Here is a 12,561-nt window from a genome sequence, read left to right on the forward strand (position 1 = left end):
AGAAGTAGGCTACCGGTGTATCTGCTACAGTCGTCTCGTTTCAATTATCGAAACTGGTTTTTTTTGGTTTTGTTTTTTAAAGTAAGAGAGTGCATAATAAAAATCAATGAATACAAGGGATATAATGTATCATAACAGAACCCGTGACCGACACACAGCTTTTTAAGTATGTACTTGTAGACCAACATTACAATGTGTTTACCTTCCTTGGCCCCGCCCCCACCTAGCCAATGAAAAACATAGCCTCAACAGGTCATTCATCAAATAAAGAAAGAAAGAAGAAACGAGTTTTTCTTAAAACACTTTTTTTTAAAATTATTATTCAAAATAATGTGTCTTACAGTACGTAAAGCCTCTCTGTGCTAAAAAGAAAACATTGTATTTCCTGTCCTTCAGTAGAATCTGAAAGCAAAGGTATAACATAACATGACAAACCATGTCATAACATAATATTCATATCTGTAATGCATGAACACACAACCAGGGTGATACAACAGAAAGACAACAGTGCAACAATATAAAAACACAATAATAGAGACAAAGTCCTGTCCCATAAAGGCTTTCTTTATCTCTGTTTCAAAACAGCCTTCATACTGTATCAATAGACAGAAATCAGATGGCCAGCATTTTGACATCTGATACATGAAATAACAAAGAAAAGCCAAGAAGGTAGACATGAATGCTCTTTCCACACACACTCACTGAGCCAGTCCTCATAGTGATGGTGACGATGATAAGATTCATTAAAGGTAGACTCTCGGATATGATGTCATGCCAGGAAGTCACAGCAACTTTTACCAAAGATATTTGAAGTAAAGATGTGAACAATGGAAGGGACTCGTTAGACATCGGCGCATGTGCACCGTCGCAATATGCATGCCAGTGTTGAAATTATCTCCGGTGGCGTCATCATGCTGTTTTCTTTTCATTGACGTCATCTCCCAGAGTCTAGCTTTAATGTAGCCTCATCTACAGTACAGTATGTAGATACAGTGGACACATCATAGTGCATTTGGTCATCATTGAGTCCGCCCTGCTCCCAGACGCACCTCATAACACTGTCTCAAGGTTCTTATACTTTCGGTGACCTGTCAGAATTTTAAGCACATGTTAGTTCGTTATATCATTTTGTACAAATTATACCCTTTTGAAAGTGTCAAGTGGAAACTTTTTCTGATTTTATTTATCCAGAGTGGAAGTTGACAGGGGATGACAACATATGTATCTCTGTACTGTATCTTACAACAATCCAAACAATTAGGGACCCTTTTTGTATAAACAAAAGAAAAATATGTATTCAATAATTTCAGTCTAGTATCCATCAAAGTCTCACCTGAGCTCCTCCTTTAACCTGTTGAATTTACCAAAGAGCCTGTCGTTCTTCACTTGCATTGGAGCACTCGGAACAAACCAGGCTGCAATGAATTTGCATATGACAACCACGTGCTGGAGATTAAAATAGTGAGATGGGACCAAGGGAGGGAAAAAACCATTAAGATTGTATTTATATGACAATTATTGCGTATATTCAACATTTATAGTGATTAATTATCAGCCCTATAAAATGTGCTGAATTGTACAATAGCCCAAAGAATGTTCTAATCATTTCTTGCTAGGTTAAACTAAATATGCTAGAGTATACGCACCTCAAACAGGATAACAAAGGCAAAGCGCACTGCTAAGATCAGCCAGAACTGTTGAGTGAAGCTGTAGTCCTCATTACTTCTGTAGTCTTTATAACTGTGGATAGAGAATACAAGCATTCTTAAAGACATCATTTGGCTTTACTCTTTCTTCACTCGTTACTTTTACACGTTACAATGAAATAATAAAACACAATAGAGTGTATTTAAACCTAGACGTAGTTGTTTTGCTTGAATTTGATCATCCATAAGGGTCATCATTGCAGATGTTGCAATGATGGGAGGGAGTGCAGAGGTGGTAACAGTGTGGTTTGAACCTGCAGGAGGTGACGTTCACCATCTGGTCAGGAGAAAACTCATTATAGATGCTCTGGTCACCCAATCGCACAACGGACAGAGTGTTGTTGATGTAGCCCGTCATGCAGCTGGGTGAGAAAAGACAAACAGATCATCTTACTACTGTAGCACTGAAGAAGAAGAAGAAGAAGAAGAAGAAGAAGAAGAAGAAGAAGAAGAAGGGCATGACTGTAAAGTGTGGGGTTATTGTAATTACATGTGGGTGGGAGTAAATTGAAAACCTGTGCTGACTAGCATCTCAGAATGGACAAACAAACTCACTCCGTATCTGTCACAGTGCCATTGGCGCAGGGGCCATAACGGTAGCGGTATACCAGGCGGGGAATGAAGTCTGAAGATATGCCAATGACCAGCCCGTTGGCAATGACTGCCAGCACACCAATAGCCTCTAACACATCAGTCCACACACCTAAGGAAACGCAACATTTATATTACACAAACGTCATTGTTAATTCATTGTCATAACATATATACAGTGGCGTATTTTCATTTTAATATTGATGAACATGAACTATTTCCATGTTATCAAGCTCTTAAATGTTCCTCACCAATATCATTGGTTTTCTTGGGCACCATTCTGCGCTCAAGACTGACCATCTTGATGGCATCCAGGCGTATCTCAATGATGTTATTGATGAGAGCTAGCAGAGGAGCGAGGGGAAATGCTGCCACAAAGATGGTGGTGAAACTAAACTGTATCACTGTGGAGGGGAAACACAATAGCATTCAGTTCGGTCCCAAACTATCTTTGATTTGTGACATTTGTAAGACGTATACTGTTAGGAGACATGCTAATCAGGCCGATCATTTGCAACTGGTTTTCACCACACCCAGTGATGGTCAATGATCAAGTTAGGTGTGACAAGAACTATCAAAACAATTAACATACAGGTTGGCATGACATGAAGATGTTAATGCTTTGTATACTGCTTCAGACTGGGTAATGATCAAAGGGTAAAACACTACAAGAGCTGATGGAAAACTCAGTTGTTGGTTCAGACCACACAGCTGGTCCCAGAGTATGGACTTGCTCTGCTGCCTGATACCAAGTAAAATATTCCTTAAACACAGAAGTTGTTACTGTCCTTTTTATTTTGTTATGCATTCAATATAAATAACATGCATAGCAACTTATTTTGATGAAAGTCATACTGTAGCTAGTTGGCTGCCCAGTACAGTAGACGTCTCATAGCTATCCGGTAGCCATATGTTTGACTCTGGCTAGCCTAGCAAGCTCGCTATCTTAGCTAGCTAAATATCAGCGTCATTTAGACTCAAATGGCAAATGTTAGCTAATGGGATAAGGGATCTTGCCAGATTTGGATGAGAGTTGGTAGTCCTAGATTATCTATAATTCCTAAATGGAATAGAAATATGCATAACACTTCTCTGTAATTGAATGTATTGTCGGAATAAATTGCATAAGGAGCTATTGAGTACAGCTATCTTATGAAATACATTTTTATTAGAATAACTAGTAGATCACAAGAGGTATAATTTCGATAGTTTCGATATATTTAACTACTTTTTCAAAGTAGCTTCAGTTTGACAAACTATATTCCTCTCAAGTGTAGCTTTGGTGTAATTTAATTTCTTCAATTGTAAAGTAATTGGTAATTTGGTTAGCTACATTTTCTGAGTAGCTTCCCCAACACTGCTGAATACCTATACCTCAGATGAGAGAGAGAGAGAGAGGTAGAGAGAGGGGGGGGAGTGTTGGAGAGAGAGAAAGAGAGAGAGAATGTGTTAGTGTGTCTCTCTCTGTCTTTCTCTCTCACTCATCAAACCAACTGTACTTCCCACATCTCTCATTCTACAGCCTCTCATGCGATCAGAGGGCTGGATATTACAAACTGGTCACTATAATATAGCCAAAGTTCCAACAGCAAGTAAAAAGAACCGGGTTGAGCTGCAGCGCTTACCCAAAACGTATGCAGTAAGAGCTTTAGTTGAGCTTTCAACTAAACGCAAGCCTATAGTATAGTCTATGTGTAGTCTGAGCCTTTTTCTGTGGGCCCCGATGCCAAGTCATATACACTAGAGACAGGTAGCTCAGCTACTCTATCAGAACAATACAAATGTGTCCTTTTTATTATCAGAGGATACATCCTTCCAAACCTGAGGAAATGGGTACATTGCAGCAAGAATACCAGAAAAGACCAAGACATCATCTAGCTCTACAAATACTTATCCTTTAAATTCAACACAAGTCTGTGTGTTGCATGTGAGCAGCATTTCAGTGTCAGATAAGGACAACAATTGTTATTGGCCTAGAAACATTGACTTGAAATTCCAGCCAATCCCTGCACTCTTTGCAGTACAGTACCTACCCATCTCCAGAAACTCATTGAACAGGCTGAAGGAGTCGACATCGTTGAGGCGGTAGTTGCGGAGCCAGTCTCTGAGCTTGCAGTTGTCACACAGCTCTGCTCCATTATTGATGTCTGAGTCCTCTTTCAGGTAGCAGTGGGCACACCTCCTCTGCAGCTTATTGGTTCTCCTCCTCTTCAGCCACCTGCAAAACCAGCTGCTCACAAATACACACACACGCACGCACGCACGCACGCACAGACAGACAGACAGACAGACAGGCAGGCGGCAGAAAGACAGAGACACAGACACAGACACAGACACACAGACAGACAGACAGATATGTGATGGACCCAGGCTACCAGTTGGACAGACCAGTCATATACTGTACTTACTGTGCACATACATTGAATACATAGTTGATTGTACACTTACGGGCCAGCAAACTCAAAGACATTACTGATGGTTTGTTTTAGCACCATGATTACGGCCATCTGGATGAAGAGGTCGGTGAGACAACCACTGGGATGACACTGCATGTAAAGAATGCAGAGATGTTGATATCAGTGAAATCAGAAATCAGACACTTTGGAATATAAACTCACAGAAGTTCCACAGAATTTCAATAAAGTATCCATATCCGGTTTTAATTATGTTTTATGGTTAAAAAATAGTTGTGCATGTTTACTCACTTCTTCCAGCCTCCACTTCCCTGCTATCCTCACGTAGCCACCAGGATGTCCATTTATCCTAAGAGGTTAACAGCATTACCATATTATTACCATATTATTACCATATTATGTCACTCTGTTATACTGACAAGCCAAATACCTCTAGAGGAACAGATCATACCTGCCAAGGAAAAAGGCGACATAGAAGAGTGAGGAGAAGTAGGTGAAGAACTGGAAGGTGAACATCTTGACAGTGAAGCTCCTCTCGGTGGCAGCAAAGGACCGCGTTTCCTCTGAGAGAGAAAACAATGCCTGAAGACAATGGTCATGTAATTCACCCCTAGACCAAAAGATGGCACAGTCTCCAGAGTGTTTAAATAGTAGTTATTAGAGCGTCCATATCAAATCCATTATTTTTCTGGACTACAAATGACTCATAGATCAGCAATCTCTGTCTACTGTAGTTGCATCTTATTCGACTTTGTCACTAAAATATCTATACCCTACCTATCTCACAGAGCTTTAGGGCCACCCTCCTGTTGACCTGCAAAGATGGAGAGTGGGTCAGAGGTTTCTATAACATTAATAGCAGGATCACACTGATTGAATGTGCCACACTGTTGGAGGGTCCCTGTACCCGGGTCATGACGGTGATGGTTAAGTAGTGAAGTACAGCGCCCAACATCACTGCTGCTGTGTTGGAGTGGTCACTAAGGAACTCCCAAGATGCCTCAGCCAGCAGCACTGTGGCCACCACCCGGAACACCACCAGGGCATGAGCCAGGCCGATGATCAGCAGCATCTGAGGACACACACCCACACACACATACACACACACACACACACACACACACACACACACACACACACACACACACACACACATACACACACACACACACACACACACACACACACACACACACACACACACACACACACACACACACAAACACACGCACAGAACTACAGTAAGTGCTTTATTCAGATCCACTCTGAAATAAACACGATCGTTTTCCATCAATGAGTGATTGTTCTGTGCACTACCCATCGATCAACCACAGTACAGTACAGTACAGTACAATCTATAACAAACTCATGTACCAGACTTGCACTCACCATGAGGGTGACCAGAATCAAAACAGAAGTGCTGCGCAGATAGGAGTGCTTGTATGGCTTGGGCTCACAATTTTCATCGTTCACAATCGACAGGATCAGCTCCTCCTACATATAAAGACAACATGTCAAAACTGAAATGAGATTTGTTCTGCATTGTTGCCTCTTAAAGCCTGCAACCACCAGCTTCACAGGGCTATGCATTCACTCACAATAACAGTAACATGTACACGTACAGTTACCTAATATTTCTCGAAAATCTACATTTAAAGCAATGGACAATTAAAGCATGGCAATGAGACTATAGAACACAGATCATGTCATTAATTAGAGTCTGTGAGCAGCTTATATTGCGCACAATGACTAGACAATGATTTGATCAAATCAACCAAAGACAACCAGTGGAGCATCAGTTTAGCGTACCTCCTCCTCACACCAGTCATGGACCTTCCATTCACACACGTAGGAGGCCCGGTGCCGCTTCCAGAACTCCAAGAACAGTGTGGCTGTAAAAGAACATGCTAGATGTTTTCAGGATTTTCATGGAATTAGTCCTACTCATGGCTTTCTCAGCACTCAAACATACAGTACCACATCCATTTTCTTTAGGCTCCTACAGTACATACAGCATGACTCACCCCACACTGCCATAAACATGGCAAAGGCCACTGTCCCCTCATTGTCAAACAGAATGCTCACCTGTAGAGAGACACAACTACATCTGAGCACCAACCGAACACAGACACACACGCACACGCACACACACACACACACACACGCACACGCACACGCACACACACACACACACACAATTCCATGTCTCTTGGTGAGTGGATGCGTACTGTACCTTAGCATAGGTGCATGTGTCAGACAGCTGCCACACTTTGCATCTGTTGTCGCACAGGGGGCACATGACAGTGTCCGCTTCACAAACCTCCTTTCTACAAGAGAAACATACTGTATTTAACCAAATAGTTGGCACGGTACATCAGTGGAGGCTGTGGAGTTAGAAATCAGAGGACGGGCTCATTGTAATGCATGGAATGGAATGAGGAATGGTATCAAACATGTGTTTAATACCATTCCTCATTCCTTTTCATGTATTACAATGAGCCCGCCCTCTGATTTCTAACTCCACCAGCCTCCACTGCTGTACATTGTAATACCCCAAAACAGTCTGTCAGAGTGGTGTGCAAACTCACATGAGAGGAGAAGTATTGAAGAAGGCCAGACCGTAGAGGAAGACTATGACCCCTAAGATGGCAGCAGGGATGAGCAGGCATGTGTACCAGCCCAGCCACAGGTAGTACAGGGCTACCTTCTCTCCAAAGTACTTCCTGACAGACACATGTGACAAGGGGAAGGGCATGGAACATTGAATAGAGCATTGCTGTCTGAGTAATACATTCTCAGCATGATCCTGAACCTGAGACTACAGTACACCCAAATACTGTGAAAGACATCAGTGTTGTGGCCTGGGGAGGTCCAGTGGTCTAGCACCATAGCCTACAGTGCACACATATGCCCATGTTGGCATGGGTTTGAATCCAGCCCATGCCCTGCTGATATACCCTCTCCTCCTGTCTTTCTCTACTATCTCTGTCCAATAAAAACAGAAAAAAACGAGAATGGGACTATCACACTCCAAAAAATACATCAGTGTCCAAATATTGGCCAATATCAATCATAATGCACAATGTTTAATGATAGTAAATTAAAGTACTAATTTCCAATAATTATTCATTAAAAATATACTGTGATGAAGTGCGTCTAACCTAACAGCAGTTATGGGTTGCCCCTGGAGACAGGCACTCCATCGTGCCCAGCTCTTGCGCAGTTCCTTCTGTTTCTTTCTCTAAAACCACAAGGAGCAGAGAGTTAGAAGTGGGGAATTAAGACACACACACACACACACACACACAAACACACACACACGCACGTACGCACGCACGCACGCACGCACGCACGCACGCACGCACGCACGCACGCACGCACGCACGCACACACACAAACACCTCAGTTCCCTTACCTTTTGATGACTCAACATACTGTATTAGTAAGACAAATGTTTTAACAATGTTTGGACAAATGTCCAAAAAATAATGAAATGCATAAGCAGATACTCTCAGCTTCAGAGGGATGTTATCAAGTGCTCTTGACAGGTTTCATATCACAATTGTAATGGTTCATTTCAATAACATAGTCAAACACGTCAATGTCAGCATGAAAATAACTGGGGAGAGTTATCTGTAAATTATCATGTTCCTATCTTTAGCTTGTGGGTGTGTCATTGCGCAGGGCAACACACTGGGAAACAATGGTAGGAATTCATTGTGGTTTATTCTCATCTCTCACTTTGACCTTTGGAGAGTGTGATTGAGTTTCACTGAACTACCTCATGCCTCATATACCGAACACATTACCTACTCACCTACATTCTTATCAAGATTCAAGATTCAAGATTCAAGATTCTTTATTTGTCACGTGCATACAAGTATACAGTGAAATGCAAAAGTGACAGTGCCACAGAGTAGTGCAACAATACGTTTTAAAATAGAATAAAATAAAATAGAAGTACTAAAAAATATACTCAGACTCGACCATCAGTTGTGCTTAAACTAAATACAATTATTCTGTCAGTACTTCAATGTTTGGATAAAGCCCAGGCACTTCTACACTACTGTGCATGACCCCATTTCCTTGTGGGTGCCTTAAGCTCTTTGCATGTCGGATATGTCAAAAATCAGGAAGAGATCCACACCAGAGAGACAGACCGAAGGAAATGGAATTCTTGAAATTCATGAATTGCCTTTGAGAGCACTAGTAAAGCACTGTCTTTACCTCATGCAAGCAGAATTTTGCCTCAAACACGTTCCTCATCATGAGATCCCTGAGGTCCTCTGTAGAGATGGACAGATGACAGGGAGGGGAGCATCAAAGAGGGTCCAGTGCAACAAGGAGAGGAGTGGGACTGAGAGCTAAGCACTACTCACCTCCTGTGTCAATGAGGGTATGGTTCAGGATGAAGTAAACAATCCTTATTCTGAAATAAAGAGACATTTGTACAGTATATGACTGCCATGTTGATTTCAACATGTACAGTAAGTATGGTATGAGCAATGAAAGCGAGAGGAGAGGGCTGCAAGATTCCATGGCATGTAGGCTTTTCACTGACAGTCCTTTCAGGCACTCCTCACACAATAGGAAATTATCTTAACTTATCATTAACTTAATGAGGTGGTCAGAATCAACTAAGCTTGTTTAGACATAGTACATAAATCATACTTAGTTGTGTACTGTGTAATACATCATTAGCACTGAGGAGCTGCATAGACTATACAGGAGATGGCACTGGTGGCACACCGACACTAAACCAGTGTTGTGGTTCTTACCTGGTGGAGAGAGGCACGTTACCCTGATCACAGCTCCAATTACAGGCATCAGACACCTTCAGCAGATATCTGTACTTCTCAAATATTTCGTTTGGAGCTTGGATCCCATAGAAGACTATACTGTCATCTATAATTTTCTAACATGTAAAAACAATACAATTACCACAGTTTAGTAGATCAAACTCACCATTCTGAATTTAGATTCTGAATTTTATTGCAAAATCTTGTAAATTTTAAGTCCACACAGATAGTTTAACAAATCAAATACAAATTAATGTATTTTACAAGACCTCAAAAGTGGATTTTCATTTCTTTGTAAAGCCATGGAATAGTAATTACTCACAGTTATTTTCAACTTCTTCCTCTTTAACGCCTCAATGAAAGCCTCTTGTTTCTTGAACGACTCTTTCTGCTGGTCATCAATAGTTTTAGCCACCAGGATGTAGTCGTATGATAGTGGAGTATGCTGTGGATGAATTAAAGTAAAATCACACAATCACTGTATCCATGCAGTGAGTACTGTACAGTACAGGGGAGGCTGGTGGAGGTAGACATCAGAGGATGGGCTCATTGTAATGCATGGAACGGAATAAGGAAGGGTATTGATACATTGCAATGAGCCCATCCTCTTTCTACCTCCACCACCAGTCTTCCCTGATACAGTATGTCAACAACCTGTTGTGTGTAACAAAAGTGAGTGAGATCTGTTACCACAGGGGTTGGTGATGGAGGATCACACCCATTCTCTTTCACCACTCCCATCAATTCCAGAAGTTCGATGCTGGCCTACAACAAAAAAAAAATATGACAGGAATATGTATTTTTCCAGGGAAAATCAGCTTTATGACAGAGCGCATTATAAATCAAACAATTAAACAAAGAAACACTAGGCTACCTGGTACAGCACCTGTAGAATGCTACAATATTCTTTCAGATCCTGCACCTGGTGACCATGACTCACTGAGCATCACTAGCAGTGTCTGAGAGGTGGCCAAGGAAGGTTTGCCTGACTAAGCAGCAAGACATGTCAGTGTACTCTCCCAGCCATCTATGGTAATCACGATCTAGATATACTGTGGTGAGGTCAGGGCAGTTTAGAGGTACTGTATTAGCAGAGAAATCTAAACCAGTCACCTTTGGGAAAGCCCCAGCATATCATGTTAAAACCTGGAGGGTCTATTAGAGAGATCTACTATTATTAGACAGTGGTCTTTATGCTACCCCTAGTGTCTTAGTTGAAGAGTTTCACTGCCTGTGTTACAGTTGCCAGATCTCAGCTCTGTGATCATCACAGTCCTGAAAGCTACACTAACATTCATCTCTACGCATGTGACGATAGGCTATGTGGTTTTGTGTACTTAAGCACACGTTGAGAGGACAAGTGATTTCCTGTAGCTGTTTTAAAAAAAAAAGTAAAAATATAAGGGTGCAATTAAATGAATAATCACAAGAATGTAATTCTAAGATCACTACACCATAATTGTCAATTCCTCCAAACGCTCTGGTGAAAGCATGGCCAAATGCCCTCAATGTAAAATACCCTAATTACATAGGTACAAGATAGATTAGATAGACTTTTTCATTTAGTGTATTTAATCAAACACAGGCCTACTACGCAGGCAGACAGAGAGTTGACAGGCAGGTGAAATCTATGGTTGAAATAGCCCGAGCCTACCTGCCTCCTATGAGTGTAGTGGGACATGATGTACAGGTGTTGAATCCAAGAGCGATGTTTCAGGCTACAGTCTTAATATCTATTGTGTCCTTTTACTTGTATGAAGTATCATTCGTGCACTAGAACAGGACAACAACCAACTTCCGTACTTCCACAAGGAACTCGCAGTGTTGTGTATCTGGCTCAGGAATGTGAAAGCGACTTTACCTGTTATGAATGTGATGTCACAGGCTTTGTTTTATTGCATGCTCGCGACCTTTGAATTGGTATGAACAACTCAATCTCAGTGAACCACCACGAATATATTCGATTCAACATCTCTTTCTCCGTGTGAAAATTTTAAGTTTTAGTCGCGTTGCTCATCAAACTCACAGCATCAAACTCTACTTACAGCACAGTACAGCATCCCCGCGTAACTTTTATCATATCATGGTCAGTTTAATTACTGTTATCCACCACTGGGTGGCAGAAGAGTATATGTTATTCATTGGTTATTAGTGAGTATTACTAGTGGATCATTCTTAAGGTGCATACAGTGCCTTCGGAAAGTATTCAGACCCCTTCACTTTTTCCACATTTTGTTGTGTTATAGACTGAATTTAAAATGGATTAAATTAAAAGAATTTGCCATCAATCCACACACAATACCCCAGAATGACAAAGCGAAAACACGTTTTTTGAATTTTCTGTAAATTTATTACAATTGAAATACAGAAATACCGTATGTACATAAGTATTCATACCCCCTCCTATGACACTCTTAAAATTAGCTAAAATGCAAAAATGTCGAGTGTTTTCTCATATACAGTGCAAGTCTGATGTCATCAACAAATCACTCAATAAGTTGAATTGAGTCCATCTTAATGCAAGGATAATAATATAAATCATGTAATTTTGGAATTAATATAATTGTTTTTATAGGGTCTCTGATTTGCATAGGAATCAGTTACACACTGTGTAGATTAGGATGTCACTACCAACTCAGCAGATTTCATAATTTTCTCTTGACAAACTCCCCAGTCCCTGCCGGTGACAAACATGCCCATAACTTGATGCAGCTACCACTATTCTTCACACGAGAGATGGTGCAGAAACTGCATTGCATGTGCTGGATCTGCACCAAACTTAATGCTTTGTAGTAAAACCAAATAAACACATTTCCACTTTCTTTGCTGTATCACTTGAATTCATTGTTGCAAACACAATTATGGATATGAGATTATTTTCCATTAAGGCATTCTTTTTGGCCACTTGGTTATAGACCATTTTTTTAGAGTGACTGAGATGATGTTGTCCCATCGACTGTGCTTTTTCCTCTCCACCATTACATTTTGTAGATTTTTGTAAATCTCCCCAGGCCTCAGGGTCATATTCCTGAGCAGTTTTGTTCCTCTCCA

General features: G+C 41.0%; 1 protein-coding gene across 1 annotated transcript; it reads right to left on the bottom strand.

The window, feature by feature from the left end:
• Positions 1 to 277: 277 nt before the first annotated feature.
• On the bottom strand, positions 278 to 11,319 carry LOC310802034 (anoctamin-9). Its single transcript, XM_083666280.1, has 24 exons — positions 11,165 to 11,319; positions 10,201 to 10,275; positions 9,833 to 9,955; positions 9,490 to 9,626; positions 9,091 to 9,140; positions 8,939 to 8,997; positions 7,873 to 7,952; positions 7,300 to 7,434; positions 6,945 to 7,038; positions 6,736 to 6,796; positions 6,521 to 6,603; positions 6,101 to 6,205; positions 5,619 to 5,783; positions 5,489 to 5,525; positions 5,163 to 5,274; positions 5,003 to 5,060; positions 4,746 to 4,843; positions 4,331 to 4,527; positions 2,549 to 2,701; positions 2,262 to 2,409; positions 1,961 to 2,068; positions 1,647 to 1,740; positions 1,334 to 1,446; positions 278 to 1,088 (listed from the first exon to the last, which is right to left on the bottom strand). Exons 1-24 carry the CDS (start codon positions 11,189 to 11,191, stop codon positions 1,073 to 1,075), a joined length of 2,328 nt encoding a protein of 775 aa, XP_083522406.1. The 5' UTR covers positions 11,192 to 11,319; the 3' UTR covers positions 278 to 1,072.
• Positions 11,320 to 12,561: the final 1,242 nt, after the last annotated feature.

Source organism: Argentina silus (genome assembly GCF_951799395.1).
Source record: "Argentina silus genome assembly, chromosome: 3".
In the NCBI taxonomy this organism is placed as follows: Eukaryota; Metazoa; Chordata; class Actinopteri; order Argentiniformes; family Argentinidae; genus Argentina; species Argentina silus.

What these genes read in the sequence shown, in the direction of transcription:
- LOC310802034 (XM_083666280.1), bottom strand. Translation starts at nt 11,191, where the DNA reads ATGTCCCACTACACTCATAGGAGGCAG. An exon ending in CCTAAAGCTCTGTGAGATAG is followed by an intron (nt 5,275 to 5,488) that starts GTAGGGTATAGA and finishes TTTCTCTCTCAG; the next exon opens with AGGAAACGCGGTCCTTTGCT. An exon ending in GGCACTGTGACAGATACGGA is followed by an intron (nt 2,069 to 2,261) that starts GTGAGTTTGTTT and finishes TTTCTCACCCAG; the next exon opens with CTGCATGACGGGCTACATCA.